This window comes from Mus pahari, chromosome 4 (assembly GCF_900095145.1).
Source record: "Mus pahari chromosome 4, PAHARI_EIJ_v1.1, whole genome shotgun sequence".
Taxonomy (NCBI): Eukaryota; Metazoa; Chordata; class Mammalia; order Rodentia; family Muridae; genus Mus; species Mus pahari.
Window position 1 is genome coordinate 129,805,377 of NC_034593.1, and position 20,815 is coordinate 129,826,191.

Here is a 20,815-nt window from a genome sequence, read left to right on the forward strand (position 1 = left end):
GGGGTTCCTCTGTGGGCCCATGCTGAGGACCAGTCACACGATGTATAGTATAGAATAGAGTTTATTCAGGACATGGGGAGGGGAGTTGAGGGTTGAGAGAGAGAGAGAGAGAGAGAGAGAGAGAGAGAGAGAGAGAGAGAGAGAGAGAAGAGGAGTAGAGGCTGGCCATGAGCACATGGGAAAAGGAGCGAAGGGAATGGGAAGAGAGAGGATAAGGAGTGGGAGCAGAAGAACAAGAGAGCAAGGGAGAGAGAAGGGAGGGAGCAAGCAGCCCCCTTTATAGTGAGTCAGGCACACCTGGCTGTTGCCAGGTAACTGTGGGGCAGAGCCTAGACTAAATGCCAACACCTCATATTTTTCTCCCCACTTTTAAATAGTCAGAGCTTGGATGGAAGGAGTGAAAAAATATCTTCCCAAGGCAGAATCAGGACTGGGGTTACTAAGTACTTCCAAGGTACTTAAACATAGTAGGAGTAAAGTCACTGTTACAAACCTAGCCCTGGAGAGGTTATGGGCTAATAGTTGGTGACTGCTTAGATTGAGTTGCCTCAATCATGCTTATAGTACCTGTAGCTCCATGATTTTGGCAAAAGGAGAAAGTCTTCCCAAATGTTTTTCTGTTTCTCTTTTCTGAATTCTTATGCAAACAGTGGACACATGGGCATTTTCTCATTGAATGCTGGTAAGCGTTGAACACACCCCTCAGCACAAATACAGCACTTCAGTGTGCAGCACTTGACTTTTTCCCAAATGTTTCCATCACCACAGACTTCAAGCTTCCAATGTAGATTCCTCCATGGACTTAGGAAGATGTGCCTTTTATGAACCAGTGTGCCCTGGTTCTGGGACATGGCTAGATCATTTTCTTGTATGTCCATTGTGAAAGAGCTTTTGTTTGTTTGTTTGTTTGTTTGCTTGTTTGATCTTTTTAAATTTTTTTGATTTGGTAAGATTCAAAGATGACAAGCCATAATTTGAACTTGACTTACTCATCTGCACCATGGAAAAAATAGTTATAAACTCATTCCACAGCATTGTCTTTGGAGTGAGCAACTTGCTTGTGGGGAATATATATATATACATACATATCTATATATCGCATATAAGTTCTGTTTTGCCCCTGTAAAACTTAAGTTTAAGTATTTTACGTATTAAATATAAACACTTAGATATGCATTAACTCTATTCATTTTGCAACTACTTAAGAATCATTAGAAGAAAGACTAGTGAGTTTGCAAGGAACAGATCACTATAAAATTACTGGTGAGAAGAGCATGCAAAATGCATCCCTGCAAATACTTTTGTTTCTTTTGGTTAATGTTTGCATATCAACATCTGATTTTTAGTGATACTCACCAGAATGACCCGAGACATGCTTCAAATTTGTTCTCATTTCCAGGTTGATGAAAAGAATGATACTCAGATCTTCGCACTGGCAATCCTGCTCAGTAGCACCTTCGTATACAACACCATGAACAAAATTGACCAGGGGGCTATCGACCTACTGCAGTATCCTTTTGTGGTCCAGGATGTAGTGTTTCTGCCTGCACGCAGACCGACGCCTGTCTGTGTGTGCAGAACACACCTTGTGGTGGGTTCGTACTGCAGAGCTAATCTCCCTAAAATAAGATGACCTGCAAGAAANATTATTACTATTTATTGATTACACGCGGGAGAACCCAACCCTCTCCCACGTGCCCCAATGTCCCATTGTCTCTGCATGGCTCAATGGTCCATGTCCCAATGGCGGAATGGCGGAATGGCGTGGTCCGGTCCTCTGCGGAGCTGTGTCCAGAAGGCGGGTCCAATCGAGTAGGCGTGACATTGGTGGTTGGTCTGGGCGACGAGTGGGCCTTGACAGTGGGCGCTCTGAGGATGCTGTGTTCCTGCGGCTGATCTGGCTGATCTGGGGAGCGACCCCCAGCGTGCCTGCAAGAGGCACAACACAATACTTAAGAGGGAGGACCCAACACCAGGACATCACTGGTCTGAAGAGAGCCTGCCACCTGTGCTCCTATGAGACCTGGTAGACTAGTAACTATTAAATACAGGTGCTAAGTCAGTGAAATTCTTATGTGACCAAGGTTTCAGTCTTTGTCACACAGAAACGAGGACATGAGTTTGGATCCACAGCATCCACACAAAAAGCAAGGCATGACAGTGTATACCTATAACCCCAAGGCTGAGTGTGGGTGCGGACAGGCAGGAGGGTTCCCAGGGCTTATTACACCAATCAGATAGTTCCACATTCAGCAAGAGACTCTGTCCTAAAAATCAAGGTGAGAGTACTAGAAGATACCCAGTACCAGTGTCTGGCCTCAACAGGTAAGTACATCTGCACACGTAGAAGTGCCCCCCCCCCCAAACACATGCATACAAAACACACACATGTGCACACATGTTAAAACATGATGTAGAGTAGAAACAAAGAAAAGAACCCTCATGCATGTCACTGATGTGTGGTTAATTCATTTAGTGTAGAAGAGGTTTAAGGCAGCCTTCGATGCATCCCCACTTCTGCCAGCTTTCCTCAATTGTGTCTCAGCAATGTGACAGAACTGACAGACCTGCTCCGAACAAGAAACTCCTCGGATCCTAGTAAAACTGAGGGACCTGCTGACATGAGCTTCTTCCCAGACTTGGTGTGGACTCTGAGAGATTTCTTCCTGGACCTGGAAGCCAATGGACATGCTATCACATCAGATGAATATCTGGAGAATTCGCTGAAGCTGAAGCAAGGTAACAGAGCATCAGTTTGGGAAAAAGAAAGAAAAGTACCCAGGATTATTATTTTTTTTAATAATGCAGCTAAGTATGTCATTTTCCATATTTCCCCTCCCAGCACTTCTACAAAATAATAGTGATTATTGAATTGAGAATGAACCAACAGGTCCAATATTAAATTCCATTAGTCTCCAGTTACTGAACAAATTTCTTTCCTTTATTGTTTCCTTTACTAGTTAGGTTTAAATCTTTTTGCAGTATCAGGGGAAAGGACATTTATATAAAGCACATAGTTTAAAGTGTATGCTATAGACAAAGCTTACATTTCCTTCTATAGGTAGTGATGAAAGAACTCAGACATTCAATCTGCCGCGGCTGTGCATACAGAAGTTCTTCCCAGTAAAGAAATGCTTTGTTTTCGACTCTCCTGCTCTGGGAAGTAAGCTTTCCCAGCTTCAAACACTCAGCAACGAGGAGCTGAATCCGGATTTTGTGCAGGACCTTGCAGAATTCTGTTCTCACATCTTCACCCATTCTAAGACCAAGACGCTTCCAGGAGGCATCCAGGTCAACGGACCTCGTGAGTACTTTTTAAAAGATTTTATTCCAACTCATCATAAAGAGTAACAGACACACAGAGAATCTTTGTCGATGAATTGACAAATGGGTCAGTATTCGCCATGATGGAAATGCAGTGTACTGTGTTCAGTAACCAAGCACACTTCTAGTATTCATTTAGTAAAACCTCAGAGGTACACCAGGTTTAATAAGAACAAAGATGTGAAGTAAGAGCAGCTTTTACCCTTGAAACACATTAACTCACATGGGTTGACCATATCTACACAACATATAGTGTATTTTTATTACGGGACATAGCATTTGATGATTGCAGAACCCCATGATTTAGAATATGGCAAATGTTTCCTATAACATGAAAGGACTCTGTGTTACCTTCATGCAGAAGCTGGCGAGGAAGAAAAACAAGGCAGTTCTGGTGAAGAAAAAGATCTAGATCACTGAATCCTATTTAAAGAGGAAATGAACTCATACCACCTTGATTGTGATAAAACAAAACAGAAAGGGGGAAATGAGAATGAAATAGAAAACAGAGGAAAAAAAGGGAAAGGAAACTTAAAGAAGCAAAGTCTTAAAACATTTTAATCAAATTAATATCCACAACTTTTATATGATCATCTTATTTCTTTATGTAGGATAAAATGTAGGCCATCACATAGATCTTGAGAATTCTATTTTTCTTCTTTCAACAAAGACTAGCTTATATTTTGTTGTTGTTTTTGTATGTTTTTCCTCAAAGAAAGAACAAGCTGCTTTCTGAATCACATAGTTCTTCAGAAACTCCTCTGGGCCATTTGAATATTATCCAGAATACTGAAAGACTTCAGGCAATACATAGTTAGCATTGTCAGAGTGAAGTCGTGTAGACTCCTGCACATGATACAAACATCTTTTCCTTCTCTAAAGGTCTAGAAAGCCTGGTGCTGACTTATGTCGATGCCATCAACAGTGGGGCTCTGCCTTCCATAGAGAACACAGTGGTAACTTTGGCCCGGAAGGAGAACTCAGCAGCAGTGCAAAAGGCCATTGGTCACTATGATCAGCTGATGAGCCAGAGGATGCAGCTGCCCACAGAGACCCTCCAAGAGCTGCTGGACCTGCACCGGACCTGTGAGCGAGAGGCCATAGACATCTTCAGGAAGCATTCTTTCAAAGATGAGGATGAATGTTTCCAGAAGGAATTGGAGGTCATTATTTTCTGTATTTGTTTATAGACAGCAGGGTCACAGAAGGCGAGAATACTTCTGCAAGATATACAATAGAACTAATAAAAACAATCAGTTACCATTAGTCTGGAAAGAGATGACAGTCACTTATGTGGCCTTGGTCTGAGTTTATTTAAGGATCTTGATATTCACACACACACACACACACACACACACACACACACCTCCCCCTACCTGAAAAAAAAGATTGATTTTACTTTATTAAAGATCTTCATTAAGAAAGTATTTATACTTTATTGATCAAGTAGATAGAATTGCCTTCACATCTACTAAGATACAATGAATGTAGGATTAATAATGTAGCAGGTACAGACAGTGATTCAATTTCACACTCACTTTGAGTTAGAAAATCTGAAAAAAAAATGTTGTTATAAAGTTGACTGCATTTAAAATCATGGTGCCTGTTAGAGTTCTGCAACCATAAAATCACATCTAAGGTAGAAGTGATCTCTTGATAAAAGAGTTTCAACTAATCCTAACTAAATTCAGTGGGACACACACACACACACACACACACACACACACACACACACACACTGAGAGTGACTTCTTGACACTAGGAAGGGTTTCTATGGATGATGGAGAAACGGTGAGAGGAGGTTACGATGGAAACCAGGAGTGAGCCTCACTGTATAAATGTAGCAAAATGTCAAGCTATGAAGGATTCAAAAGACCATGACAGGGTGTCCCTACTCACACAAGTTCTTTCTCACTTTCCCTTAATAAAACATCTTAGTTAATCTGCTGTTTAAAAATGAAGAAACTTCTAGTGCCAAATAAACAACTTTTCACAGACTATTACTCTTACAACTTTTCCAGCTTTGATAAGGATATAATCTTATATACATTTTTCTAGGTTTCTAAGAAAATAAAATGTAGATTCTTTTGGAAGAGCAATTCTCAGAAATGCTGAAGTGTATGTAACATCTCCATGTTCGTGTTTGTTTGTATTTTTGTTTTGTTTTGGTCCATCTATAGAGCCTACTAAGTGCAAAGCATGATGAGATTTGTAAGAAGAACGTGGATGCTTCTGCAGCCCTCTGCTCAACCCTAATTCAGAATATTTTTAAGCCTCTGGAACAAGAACTGGCACAGGGGCTCTACCGTAAATCAGGAGGCCACAAGCTCTTCCTTCAGAGGATGGAACAGCTGAAGGCACAATACCGTCAGCAACCAGGGAAGGGAACACAGGTATCCTTCATCCCCAGTACAGGTGAAGTGATGTGCTCTATGTCTCTGCCTGTGAGTTTCTCTTCTGCTGCCTGTACCTGCGCCTGGCACAGATGTTATGGTGGAGAAACTGTGCTTCAGCGACCGCTGTAGATAAACGCAACCCATCGCTGTGATCGCTAGACTTCTGTGGTAGCCATCGATGTTGATGACTGTCAAAGGGACTAATTAGGATGACACGAGGCAGAATCTCCATTAGTGAAGCCAGTTTAAGGAAATCGAATAACTGATTGGCTTACAAGGCTTTTAGTCCATGTGTAGACACATTCCAGGGCTCAAATGATGTGATTCATTCTCCTTACTTTATTATCTATTTCCAACCTCTACTTCATTTTTATGCTTTGTTTTCCTGATTGTTGGCTTGGTTTCCAAGCAGCTCCCCCACCTGCTGCCAAAACGAAACAAAACAAAAACAAAAAGTCTCTGACCCCCAAGTTTAGCTTGCCCATAGAGATGTATACTTCAGAGGACGCAAGCATGTCTGCTCCAGCACCCATGTTAGCTTTTTAAAACACCCAAATGTTCATGTTTATATCACCTGTAAATAACACTGGTTCCTGTAGCATTCCTGGGTGCTGTGACTGGCCTGGCTAGTTTGCATGCATGAGGACTGCATCATGTACTGGCTGAGCATTCCCCAGGAAGAAGAGATAGTGAGAAGAAATAAAGACATGTCTTAGGTTGAAAATTAGCATTTCCTAATTATAACAGCATCTTTTGGGGGTTCCAGGCTGAAGAAGTGCTGCAGACCTATTTGAACGGCAAAGAAACAGTGAGCCGTACAATTCTACAAACAGACCAGATTCTCACAGTCAAGGAGATCCAGAGGAAAGGTGAGCAGGAAATGGAGCCGGTATTGCATGATGTACAGGAAAGCAAACACTAGCACAGCCTGCCTTTGCAAGCAGAGAGCACTGTACTCTTCCTAGAGCCTTGTTGTTTTCCTTTTCCTCAGCGGAACAAGAAAGAGCAGAGGCTGCCCGGGTCGAAGCACAGAGGTTGGAGGCTATTCGCATCCAGGAGGAGCAAAGGAAAGCAGAGCAGAAGAGACAGCATCAAGAGCAACTGAGGCAAATACAGACAGAGAGGGAAAGATTTGAGAGAGAGCAAGAGAGGATCCGGAAGCAGAGGATCCAGGTACTTGTGAACTATTTCCTCTCAGATGTCACTCAGCTACTCATCTCTCTCCCATCCGTCAAGGTGACGGTCTGATGGCTCATGAGGAGAGATGGGCTCATGTGATAGCTCAGGGCAGGGACGCTAGAGCCAGCCTGTGGGGGCGTCAACCCCAGGTACCACCTGTTACCAAACATGTTTATGCAAGTTGTCCCCTCTCTCTGTACTTTGGTGTGAGAGACCGAATCTTTTGGGTTCAGATTCCATCTTAGAGAACTTGACCTGAGGTTGAACTCATGTTAACTAACAAACTGATATCCTAGCACCAGTTTCCAGGCTACCTCCCCCTACAACAAAACCTGCATCTAACATCACTTTCCAGGCTCCCCCCCCCCAACAAAACCTGCATCTCGCATCTCTTTCCAGGTTATTTTCCAACAGATCTACACCCCAAGGTTACAGAAGTTAAGTTTATGGCTCCCAGCACCAGCCAATTATGTTAAAGGCCATAATGCCCCCACGCCCCAATCAGATGTGTATTAGGTTAGGTACTCTGTTTTTGCCTCTATAAATACCCACCTAAAACTGGGCTCAGAGCTCCTGCTTTGTCCTGGTTGATGGGGAGCCCAAGCTTGAGGCTAGATCCTAATTCGATTGCTTCAGAATCATGTCCTTGGTGGTCTTTTGGGGGTTCACGAATGTTTTCTGGCACAACATATTGGTGTGTTGGCCAGGAACTCCAAGGCCTCCAGCAATCAACCCTGAAGGTATCAATGTCTGTCTGAGTCTGTGAGTCTGTCCATGTGTTCATGTATGGTAATTCTTGTCTGTGTCTTTGTCTGTTTGTAAACTCTGAGTGGTGCCACATCTGTATCTGTAGGCAGAGGCAGTTAAAGCAGGCATGCAAGGGAACCTTGGCCACATGGGACCAGAGGACATTCTGAGTTCTGGTCTGGGGTGGGTGTGTAGGCTTGGAGAGACAAGGACACCCACTGATCTGGTTACTTTTGTTCCTTCCTGACAGAGAGGAAGGGACAAGTTTAAAGGACAATTTTTTCTTATGTTTTATGTTTATTGTCTCTGTTATGGGGCTATTTTGATGGATGTTTAATATAGAACAGGTGCCTTCAACTCCACTAAGTTAAAACTAGGGGACAAAATCTTTCTGTCATCATTAGGAAGACTTTTCCTCTCCAGACAACAGGCAGCCCCACTGATGCCACAGGGGGCTGCCTTCTGAGCCTGAGTCTGTCATCCTGCTCTTGTGCACAGAAAGGCTGGTTGGTAATCAAGGAAACAAACCTCATCACTATTGGCCCTTTGCCACTAGTGACTTTATAACTAGAGAACTCAGAATTCCTCCTTTACAGTAATCAATCTCTTGGAAATAGTCCTCTTCACCCACCAGCCCACTTGGCATGATTGCCAACAGCTCTTGCAGGTTCTCTTCATCACAGACAGAGGCTAGGAAACCGGTTCTTGGCCCCACTGGGGAACCCACCAGCAACCAGGCAGCTATTGAGGCTGGCTTTCCCTTCAACCCACCCAGATTAGGACTTCAACAGTGCTAAAAGTAAGGAGAGACTCTAAGTCTTACTGCCAGGTTCTGATTGGCAGGTCTCAAAGTGGCTATAAGACAGCCCACCAGTTTGGCCAAAGATAAATAAGGTATTAGTCAGAGAAATGAGGAGTGGTCTGCAGCTTTCTTAGAAAGGTTCATAGAGATATTCCAAAACAAACGCAGCAGGAGCTGTAGCTTTTATCAGTCAGACAGCACTGAGTATTAAGAAAAAGCTCCAGAGGGTTGAGGGGTTAAGGAAAAAAGATGTCTGAGTGGCAGAGAAAATGTTTAATAATAATAATAATAATAATAATAATAATAATAATAATAATAATAGAGTGCAGAGGAAAAGCAGTTGAAGGAAGAGAAACAGAAAAGACAGTAGAAAAGAGCAGAAGCAACAGACTCAAGATCTGGCAAAGATCCTGTTAGCAGCTACAGCTGAAGCAGAGGATATAGGGGACATCTGAAACAAGTGGCTTCCAGAAAAAGTGATAAGGGGTCCCTAAAGATTGAAAATGCCCCCACTTAGGAGACAAGAGAAAACCCACCCACTTCCTTGTTGGTAATAGAGCTCAACATTCTGTCTTGCTAAAATCTGAAGACAGTCTCTTCAACAGTTTATAAATGACCTCCTGGTAGCAGCAGAAACCAAACAAAAATGCCTAGAAAGGCCTTCTAGCAGTCCTGGGAAATTTGGACTATCTCGAAGGCCCACCTCTGCCAACCGCAAATGACCTCCCTAGGTCTGGGGGAAACATATTAAGAAAAGGTCGGAGATGGCTCTCTGAGGCCAGAAAGCAATTTCTACACCAGCTTTGGGGTTGCCAGAAGAGATTAAGCCCTTCCACCTCTTCATGGACGAGAGACTTGAGTCCCTGTTGCCAGAGCTTGTTCCCTCCCTCTTTTGTGCATTACGACACCTACAGCCCTCCTGGTTAAGGATACTGACAAGCTGTCACTGGACCAAGTCCTGACTCTCACCAATGCGAGAGAGACTCATTATCAGTCTCTCCTCTTAAATCTCTCTAAGATAAACTTTCAGGCCTAGATGCCCTAAGTCCATCTACCCTGCTGCCTGACCCAGGCCTCTGCATGACTGCTCAGACATTTTGACCCATATCCATGGGACCAGACCAGATCTTCAGGATATCCCCTTGGTGGATGTATGGTTCACCAATGGCAACAGCTCCATTCAGGAGGGACAGGGGTATGCTGTGGCAGTGGTTGTCTCAAACACCGAGATCATATGGGCGGAGCCACTCCTGGCAGGAATGTCAGCCCAGAAAGTTGAACTGGCAGCTAACAATCAAGGTGTTAAAAGCTAATCAAGGTGTTAGAGCTGGGAAGGCACAATGCCTTTGCTACTGCTCGTGTCCATGGGCCTATTTATATATAGAGAAGAAAAGACTATCAAAAATAAAGAAAAAAAATCTTCTCCCTACTAACGCCTCTATGGGTGCCTAAAAAGCTGGCCATCATCCACTGCTTGGGACACCAGAAAGGAAAAGACCCAGTCTCAGAGGACAGCAATCTCTCTTGCCCTTGACTTGCCTGGAGCCAGGGCACCCTATATTCCCTGACCACCCTAAGTATTCAAAAGATGGCATAACCTGGACTAGAAATTAGCCCGTGTCCCAGCGTTACAATGGATGGTAGAGAGCAGCAGATTACAAACTCATTGTGTCAGAAGAAATGGGACTATACACACTCAGAAGATCCACTGCTCTTCCCACATGGGCATCTATATAATGCAGGATTCGCTAATATCAGGATTGCAGGTACCGACTCAAAGATAGCTGAGATGGTCAAAAATGGTAAAGCCTGCCAGCTAACTAATATGGTGGATAATGAGCAGAACCCTGACGATTGCTTCAGAGCCACAAAGCCTAGACTCTGCTGGGAGACAGACTTCACAGAGGTTAAAACCAAGAGAATTTAGATATAAATATTTGCTGATGTTTATAGATACCATTTCAGTTTGGACCGAGGCTTTCCACACCAAGCATAAAACTACATCCATGGTGACAAAGAAGCTCTTAGAGGACATACTACCAAGGTATGAACTTCCTCAGATGATAGGGTCAGACAGTGGAGACCAGTTTTTGTGTCCCAGGTAAGTCAGAGACTAGCCAATATTCTGTAGATTGATTGGGAACTTTATTGTGCACATGGACCCTGGAGTCCAGGACAGGTAGAGAGAATGAGCAAAACTCTAAAAGAGACCTTAACTAAGACACTGGCAATGACTAAGTTAACCCTCCTTCCCTTCTCTCTCTACTGGGTATAAAACTCTTCCACCACCCCTCTCCCCTTACCAGATGGGCCTCACCCCTTTTAAAATCATGTTTGTGATACCACCCCACATTATTCTTGACATACAGGCAGAAGTCATCCCTGAATTCAAGGATCGCCAGTTGCTAGATGATCTCAAAGGTATTCCATGGGCTCATAAACTTGTTTGGCCTAAACTTCATGTTCTTAATAAAACAGGTCTCCCTCCAGCCAGGGGTCATTAAAATCTCATTTAAATGTTCCTGTGTTATCATCTTGACCCCATCCATTGTCTTGAAGTTTGACAGGATTACAGTGGTAGATCCATCTCGAATCCATTTGCAGTTGAAGACCAGCAAGAGGAAACTCAGCCTCAGGACTCCTCCCGTCTCCCACTGATGCCCTCAGCCGGATGACACAAGCTGCAGGGTCACCATGAAAACTGAGTGATGACAACCCTGACCCCCTCTAAGATATGACTAGTTATGCTATGAGGTAACATGTTCCACCTCAAGAGTCGCTAGGCGGGGGCTGGTGAGATGGCTCAGCGGGTAAGACTGTTCTTCCGAAGGTCCTGAGTTCAAATCCCAGCAACCACATGGTGGCTAACAACCACCCATAATGAGATCTGATGCCCTCTTCTGATGCATCTGAAGTCAGCTACAGTGTACTTATGTATAATAATAAATAAATCTTAAAAAAAGTAAATCTTAAAAAAAAAAAGAAAAAGAAAAACAAAACAAAACAAAACAAAACAACAACAAAAAAAAAGAGTCGCTAGGCTCCATGCAGAGATAGTCAGAAAAATCAATGGCCAAAAATAGAGAGGGTCTTACTAAACATTAGAGAGACTTAAAAATATTCAGCATATGGGTATAAAGAGTCACTATCAGTCCCCCCAAAACCTAGACAACAAAGCCTATGAGCTCCAGGAAGCGCCATGTCTGGGCCTTCTAGTTACCCAAGAAAGGGAGTAATGAGAGACCCAAATCTTTTGGGTTTCGACTCTATCTTACAGAACCTGACTTAAGGTTGATCTCAAGTTAGTTAACAAACTGACACCTAGCACCAATTTCCAGTCTACCCCAGCCCCCAACAAAACCTGCATCCAGCACCAGCTTCCAGGTTATTCTTCAACAAATCTATAGGTTGTAATTTTGCCCCTGGCACTTCACTTCCTAACAATCACCAATCAGAAAAAAATAAAAGAAAGAAAGAAAAAAGCAGAAATTAAGTTTATGGTTTGGTCCTCAGCATCAGCCAGTTATGTTAAAGACCATAATGATGTCCCCCTAATCAGATGTATTTTAGGCTAGGTACCCCATTCTTGCCTCTATAAATGCTTGCCTAAAAGTAGACTTAGAGATCCACCTTCCTGCTGGGTCAGAGTTGTCGGGGAGCCCAAGCTCAGGCTTGAATAGAGACCCCAATGCGATTGCCTTGGAATTGGCTCCTTGGTGGTCTTTTGGGGGTTCAGGAGTGTTTCCTGGAGCAACAGGTGCAGTGCAGAGGCAGCAACAACATGTGTTTTACAAGATTATTATAGTAAATGCTCGAATACTTGGATTTAGAATGATGTTTGGCACAGAGTGTGCATAATCAATTATTAAATAAGAATGGAGGCATTTCTTGATCACGTTAACTACCTCTGCTCTAGACAATCATGTGTCTTGATCATGGTGGGTTGTTGTTTGTTGTTGTTGTTTTGTTTTTTACAGGTAGTTCATGGTCTGTGTCTTCATTCCTGTTTTGTCTTACTCATTGCTGTTTCCCACGGTCTTTACCTTTGTTTCTTTAGTCCTTCAGCACTTAGGAAGCAGTATGCATGGTTTATCAGGTACAAAGCCCTTTGGATGCATTCACTGATCTAATCATCGTGAAGCAGAACTCTTGTGACCCCTAGCACTCAGGTGAATTCTGTGAATTCCCACAAAAATAAGGCAAATGCAGGCATCACACACCACACAGGCTTGTAGGGGGGAACTTCAGTATTGCTGCTTCTGCAGAGATGATGTGAAATTCTTAGCTATCAATCTTATAAAACTGTCCCTAGGCATTTCCTGACTTTCGAGTATGTCTGCAGGTAGTAGCTTTTTTAGGGGCTACTCTAACATATTTTTGATATCCCAATGCTTTCCTGAAAGGCAGAGTGGACAATCACTTGCTGCCAATCAAAGTGTGGTGAACCCACCCTAATCTTCAGCTAGGACTCAGAGGGCTGCACTTGACATTCTGTGCCGCAGGTTGTCACCTCAGTGCTCTGTATACAGCCTCTTGTAGAAAAATATCTGCCACTATTCCATGTGTTGGTAAGAACTGAAGTGAATATGTCACTGAGACTACCAAGAAGATTTCTCCATCTAAGGAAGAGGGCTGCGTTGGGATGGAATTCTAAAGACACTAACAGCCCAGAGATCGAAATATGCTATGTCTGAGACTGGAGAAAAAGAATGAAACATGATAGAATGTTTGTAGGCGACATATACTGATGGACGAGAGCTTTTCAGTGATTGTCTTCTTTACAATAGATTGACTTAAGTATGGAAATGCTAATGTTTTAGGAATGAGATCAGAGTTTGATCTTAGGGTTTGTTTTTTGTTTGTTTTGGTTGTTGTTGTTAAGCTTCTTTGTTTCTGTTTATTGCCTTTTAGGAAGAGGCTGAAAGAATCAAGGCAGAGCAGGAGGCTCAACTCCGAGCACTTCAACAGCAGCTCCAACAAGCGAGGGAAATGAGGCACCGCAGACATCATGACTGCATTATAAGCTAATACACCAAAACCTGGGCCCCCCTTTCTCCTTTCTTCTCGTTGAAGACACAAAGGAACAAGAGATTGAAGGATTTCAGACAGTTGATAGTTAAGAAGCCCCAGTGCCCCCTGTCTAACTGCCATATTTGTCTCAAGGTATTTTATGTTACTCAGGGGATGTTAATGGAGTAGAACTTGGCCAATCTCTACAACTCACATGGTATCTCTTCTTCTGGTGGACATAGGAAGAAGGTACCAAAGAAAAATCAGAAAAGATTCATATTTCTCAACAGGGTGGAGTTCCCTAGTCTGTGGGCAGTGGGCTGGCTCCTCTGTACAGTCAGCTGACCATCATCTTGTTCTTCTTCCATTCCGTTTCTTTCTTGGGAGCCCAAACACATTATAATAAACCTTGTCACCTGGTTAGCTGTCATGTCACTCACACATGGAGGGAGGTTTGTTCCTCTAGAATTTTGCTGTGTCCACATTCTATCTCTTGTCATGTGATTAGTAGTAAAGAAAGTCTCTTTAATTTTGATACACAAAAATCACCATTTTTCTGTTTCCAGTTTTCTTCCTTAAAGTCAATACTTGCCTGGGTATATTACTCACTTTGTACCACAGGGATTCTTAACCACAGTAATTACACTGATTTTAAATCATTTTGATGATTTAAAATTTGAAGTTATTAAATGATTCCTCACTATTCTAAGCCTGTCTCTGTTTCTGGGTCTGTTTGATTTATTTCTTTAAAACAAAAACAAAAATAAAAACGAAAAAACAAACCCTGTGCTTGTTTTTTTTTTGTGTGTGTGTGTCTTAAAATTCTTTTAATTACATGCTGTACATTGTTGGTAACATAATTAAGATTGATAGATTTATGCTTGGAATGTGCATTTCCCTTTTATATTGAGATGTATCTGGCAAGCATTGTCTCAGTGTAGTTGCTCAGCTGGAAATAGCCATAGTTTGTTCTAATAAAGTAAGTAGCCCTTGCTTTTATCTATCCAGAAGGCAATGGGGAGAGGGAGACAGAGGGAGAGAGAGAGAGAGGGAGAGAGAGAGAGAGAGAGAGAGAGAGAGAGAGAGAGAGAGAGAGAGAGGAGAGAATTGCCTGTTTATGTTAGTCTCATTCTGTGTTCAATAAAATGGAATAAAAATATAAAATTCACTAAATTGATTTGCCTGTATGTCTCAACTTTATATACTACAACTCTTGCTCATACTGAAATTCACAAGTCATAGGACAGACGCACAGGAACAGAAGCAAAAAGTGAAAACTTAGATAAAATGTAGCGTTTTTAGCATTTATAACTACATTGATTAACATTTATTTTCTCATTTTAAATATATATTTTTGAGATTGAATAGTTACTATTTCATTTAGAATAGAAATGAAATTAGTTAAATTAGCTTCATGATATTACAGTCCAGATAGACAGCTCAGAGCAAGCAGGAAACATAATCTGCAAGAACAATCAACAAAATAATACTGATTTCTTCTGAATGACACCATTAGGGAGTTTTATATATAAACTCACATTTATCTATTTATCTTACTCTATCTATCTATCTATCTGTCTATCTATCTATCTATCTATCTATCTATCTATCTATCTATCTATCTTCTATCAATCAATCTATGTATCTATCTATCTATCTATCATCTATTATCTATCTATCATCTATCTATCTATCACCTATTATCTATCATCTATCTAACCTACTTCTATGAATGGAAGAAATTATGTTAACAACATGAATACTTTTTAAGATATGGTGAAGGTGGAAAGAAAAGAGAAGAAATGAACACAAACCATGACTTCTACACTTGCTGTTGGGTAAAAGCAGGAGGAGCCAGCTGGGGTCACAGAATGATGGCATGTGGTCAGATGTTATCTGTTTATGCCCATCCTTCAGTCTCTGCATTTGCTCCCTGCATACCCTGAGTCCCAGGACACAGGGATCTTCTTTGGGCATTCACTAGGGGCTGAAGCAAAGAGCATAGGTAGGCAATCCATTATTTTCTTCCTAAAGTGGCCTTACAGAGTGAGAGACCAAGCCCTAGGACCTCTGCAGAGATATTACAGTGCGATTGTTTCCTCTTGGCTACTACCTGTAATCTCAGATGCTCCTTGGCATTTTCCGTCAGGCTTTGTAAAAATAAAAATGATGCTCATCTTACAGATAGCTTAGCTGCCAACATGTGTAATTTGTATGTTTCAATATATAGCTATACTTAATATGTTCCATAGATCTCACAATGCTATGACATATCCAATCCCTTTATACTAACTATCCATGAAAATAACTCTCAGGTTTGGTTTTATCCCTTTATTTTGTACATTTAAAGAAAATGTATGATTCATGCATACATCAACATAATATTCTAGGATTTATCTCATTCTAGTTAAATTCGGAGTTATAATCTCGTTGGTTTCACTATCTCAGCCCTCATTTGCAGTAAGAACAAAACCCAATGTCAGCAAACAGACAAAAAAACCCTCATGCCTTTTAACTTTGTAAACTCAGACATCCCTTTCCTTAGAACTCAGAAATAGACATATGTAAACAACACTTACACCCAAGGCTGAGAAAAGAAAGGTGAAGAAGGTCAGAAAGATTGTAAGACACAGACAACATAGCTCCTGTTGCCAGTGTACCCTCTCCAGAACATGGAAAGTGCACCCAAGAAATCTCAACTGTATGCCTGATGAAAACTGGTATAATGGCAATGTCAGATGCAATGCTAATGTGGACAGGAGAGATTCCACTCCATTGCACTCCTACAGCTACAGGAAGTCAATGGGGGCTTTGAAGGAGAACTGGTTTCTTCCAGAGAAAAATTCCCACATAAGTAACCCAACCACAAATGGGCACATGTATAGATAGATGTATATATGAACAATGTTAAATGGACTCAGTAGTGTGTGTGTGTGTGTAATTATGCATCCATTTTGTACATTACTGGATTCCAAGCAAGAAAACCAAGCTTTGTTCCTCCCAACAATGATGGCTATGAATCTTACCATCCAATTTCCAGCTTCAGCTCTATCTGTCCACTGTCTTTCTGACTCTTAAGCTTCTTAGCACTATTTGTCTCATCTAAATTACTCATTTTACTTTACACAATCATATGATCTTACAATCCTGCCAGAAAAGATCAATAATTTACACCATGCAACAAAGAGCATGACCCTGTAAGCCTTGGAGATTATGACATTGAACATACTCTACACATTTTTATTTCAGTATTAACTGTATTAACTTGACTTGGTCTACTATTGAGTCATAAGTTTCCTTGATGATTTAAAATCCCAGCCACTGGAGTCCTTCAGATAGTTAACAACCCACAGGAACCAAGCCCTAGTCCCCAGTATCCTGGGCCTTAATCACTCCCATAGCTTGATGGCAATGAAAAATGAAAGGGATTCGAAGACCCTGCCATCAGAGCCTTTCTCTTTCCAGGTCTTGCTCTAATGCCTGGGTTCAGGTTCAAGATCTTCTCTAGGTTGTCATCTTCACTGATGAACTGTTTGTCTGTTATCAGCTATGGAATGACATTCTGATTAGTTCAAACAATATCTGGAACGGAATATGCAGACTCATCTGAATCCTGAACCCCACCTCTGCCCCCTCTCTGGTTCAGTTACATAGATGGGTCACAGAAAAGTGCCCTACTGAGTAGGTTTGGCCCCCATAGATTCATGTGTTTGAATATGCTTGGCCCACAGAGAGTGACACTATTAGGAGGTGTGTCCTTGTTGGAATAGGTGTGTCCTTGTTGGATAAAGTGTCTCCCTGTGGGGGTGAGCTTTCAGTCTCCTATGCTCAGGCTTTGCCCAATATGGAAGCAAGGACAGCTTTCTCCTAGTTGCCAGTGGATGAGAGTCTCCTTCTGCTGCTTTGGGATGAAGATGTAGAACACACAGTTCCTTCTCCAGTACCACATCTTCCTGGATGCTGCCATGTTTCCCACCATGATGATAATAGACTGAACCTCTGAAACTGTAAGCCAACCCCATTGAATGTTTTCTTTTATAAGACTTGCCTTGGTCATGGTGTCTCTTCACAGCAATGAAACCCTAAGACAACTACATTATATTTTACAAACCAAATTTAAAACTACATTTGTGGCATTAGGTTTTGTCTACCATGTCCTTCATGCAGGACAACTAATTCACAATAAAGAAGAAAGTCTCAGGTGCTGTTACTCAAAGTTCAATGAAACATGGCGGTTTGGACCCTGGAAGTGTTCTGCAACTGCTTCAGGGCCCGGAGGTTGATGACTCTGCAGCTGTTCCAGGGCCTGGGAGTTGATGGTGACATGCTGCTGTAGACAACAACTGATTGAAAGGACAGCAAGGGTGAAGATGCATGAGTCATTATTAAGGTCACCCTAGAAGGCACATGAGGGGAGGTGGGAGGACACTCTTATCTACATTTATTAAGCATTTGAGCTGGGCTTTACGTACTTCAATAGTAGACAAATCATAAAAGTTTGAAGACTACCAAAAACTTCAAATCTAATTCTGGATAGTAGTTCCAATCCATTCGGAATCTCGGTTTCACTATTATGTATTATGAAATATTTAGGACCACCCTTTAAAACATAATAGGTACAGAATTAGAAACTATTTCTATATCAAAATTGTATTTACTGTGGTTATATGATTTGACTGGTCTTCACTAGTAAACATAGCTCATCAGTGTTGTGTTTTATTAAAAGAAAAAAGGAAATAAATAAATAAATAAATAAATAAAGAAAGAAAGAAAGAAAGAAAGAAAGAAAAGAAAAGAAAAGCCAGGGATATGTTTGGTGGAGGTGCGGTATGGTGTTGGGGGTGGGGGTGGGGGTAGGGGGGTGGAGAGGGGGTGCCTTTGCGGGCTCAAGCTGAGGTATCCTTTCCCCCTGAGGTACCAACCACATGGACAGTATAGTATAGAATAGAATTTACTTAGGGCATGGGGAGGGGAGTTGAGGGAGAAAGGCAGAGGGAGGGAGAGACAGAGAGACAGAAAGAGACAGTGAGAGATACAGAGAGACACAGAGAGAGACAGAGAGACACAGACGTGGACGCACGTGTGCACGTGCACACACACACACACACACGTGCACACACACGCGCACACACACACACACACGTGCACACACACACGCACACACACACGCATGCACACACACACACACACACGAACAGATTGAGGAGTAGAGGCTAGCTGTGATCATGTGGAGAGAGGGGGCAGAGGGGAATGGGGAGAGAAGGAAAAGAGGATAAAGGAGCAAGGGCTAGAGGAAAAGAGAGCAAAAGAGTGAGGCAGGCACACCTGGCTGTTGCCAGGGTAACTTGTGGAACTTGTGGGGCGGAGCCTAGACACAATACAAACTGTCAGAATGGGAGTTGCTATAAATACAAAATGTCAATGAACTCAATGAAACTTAGATTATCTCGTGCAGCGTAATTTACTACTGGATGGGCTGTCTCATGCTTCAAATGACGTTCAGGCACTAAATAATCCAGAAAAATTGTAGATACAGCTTTTCAGTCAAACCATCAAGTTGTCCTCAATAAGTTTAGTTTTTCTCCTGACATTTTTCTCTTCCAAAATAATGTCCCTATTTCTCATATCACATTACTTAATGTCTCCTTTTCATTCTTGACACTGCAAAAAAAAAAAAATCAATCAGATGTACTTTGAGATTTTAAAGTATTTTATTAACTACTCAACAAATATTTAACAAATACTCAGGGCCATACAATGACCGAGTAAAGCAGACTCTAAACAGAGTCAATGATACAATCAATGCATGCCACAGAAATTCAGGTCTCACAGGCAAAGGTCAAGAGAGCTTTCTGGAAAGGAAGACTGGGATTGGGTGAAGCGTGCTTGCTAAGGGCTGAAGAATAGACAGCATCCAGGCTCGTGGATGTTCACAGCCATCTGGTTGTCTGGAACTTGGTCTGAGTGGTGAATGTGTCACTGGGCAGCAATCATCTAAGGAGCTGAGAGGGAAGCTGCTGTGGGGAGTTTTCTCACCTGCCCTGAGTTTAGACTTCCCTTTATTCACGGCCTGGAGGAAATCACAAGATGCAAATGAAGACAAAAGGACCAGACTGACTGTGCAGCTTGGTTTTCATGTGGGTCCCCGAATAACTGGAGCATGGGACTGTCTCTGACTCGTTGTCTGCCATTAGATGTTCTTTTCCTAGTCAGACTGCCTGGTGGTGCCTCAGTGGGAGAGGATGCACTTAGTCCTGCTGGGACTGGGTGTCCCAGGGCTGGCTGGTACCAAAGGAGGTTTCCTCTTCGCCTAGGGTGGAACTGGGAGGAGAGGAAGGGTTGAGACTGGCATGGATAGAAAAATTAACTAATAAAAAACAGAAAAAGAAAAGATTCAAACTTGCTTGTGTCCAGTACATGACTGTATAGAACCATGTTATATTCAGAAAAAGGCTGATAGTGTGTCTGCCTTTGTGTTTCCTTGGACAATGGTGTTTCTCTGGGCAATTTCTGGATGGTAAGGCAGTGATGTGGAGATGCATCCTTCCGTTAGAGTTCTCACTGGTGAGAATTACAAGCTCTACAAGTTAATGGGTGGAGCTCCTCTCTCAGAAGGCTGAATGGGAAGAATTTTCTACAGCTAAAGGCATAGTTCTCTTTCAGTGGAAGGCACACCCTGTTGAATCTGGACAATGACAAGTGTCACTGTGGTTGGTGGCCAGCTGAGTAGGGCCTTTCCCACCACATTCCAAAATCTTGATGGCTCAGGAGTAAATAGCCCAGGCAGTCTGCTTTCTTCCCTTTCTCCACAGCCTTTGCACAGTGCCAAGTGGGTTATGAGAAAGACGCTCAAAGAAACAGCTAAGAACAGAAGAGAGACAGTAGTAATCCATGGTCACTAAAAAAGGTGAGCATTGACCAAACCAAGGAGAAAATAGAGGTGGCTGAAAAGAAAACCACCTAAGAAGAGCAAAAGAAGATGCTGGAGCTCACGGTCAAGTCTGGCTGAGGCCTGGGCAGTGCCCGATAGTGTGGAAGGGAAGTGTGGAATTACCAAAAGGTAATGCGCCCAGAGGCAAAGGCATATGGTTCATTGGAGTCTCAGATCCATCTCGATTCTGTCCTTAAAATCACATTATGACAGCATTTCCCACATGTTGGGTCATTATTCCTGGTGATGTCAGGGAGGTCTCACTGTGTTCCAGGTGTCTTAGTTAGGGTTTTACTGCTGTGAACAGACACCATGACTAAGGCAAGTCTTAAAAAGGACAACTTTTAAATGGGGATGGCTTGCAGGTTCAGAGGTTTAGTCCATTATCATGAAGGTGGGAGTATGGCAGCATCTAGGCAGGCGTGG

The 20,815-nt window shown here is 42.4% G+C and overlaps 1 protein-coding gene across 1 annotated transcript in view; it reads left to right on the forward strand.

The window, feature by feature from the left end:
• Window positions 1-14,179, forward strand: part of LOC110320908 (guanylate-binding protein 5-like) — an 18,393-nt gene extending 4,214 nt beyond the window's left edge. The window contains exons 3-10 of the mRNA XM_021196977.2: window positions 1,347-1,509; window positions 2,546-2,739; window positions 3,062-3,304; window positions 4,207-4,487; window positions 5,505-5,717; window positions 6,487-6,589; window positions 6,712-6,893; window positions 13,360-14,179. Of these exons, the coding sequence (XP_021052636.1) occupies window positions 1,347-1,509; window positions 2,546-2,739; window positions 3,062-3,304; window positions 4,207-4,487; window positions 5,505-5,717; window positions 6,487-6,589; window positions 6,712-6,893; window positions 13,360-13,476 (1,496 nt within the window). The 3' untranslated portion in view covers window positions 13,477-14,179. The remainder of the gene's footprint in view (window positions 1-1,346; window positions 1,510-2,545; window positions 2,740-3,061; window positions 3,305-4,206; window positions 4,488-5,504; window positions 5,718-6,486; window positions 6,590-6,711; window positions 6,894-13,359) is intronic.
• Window positions 14,180-20,815: the final 6,636 nt, after the last annotated feature.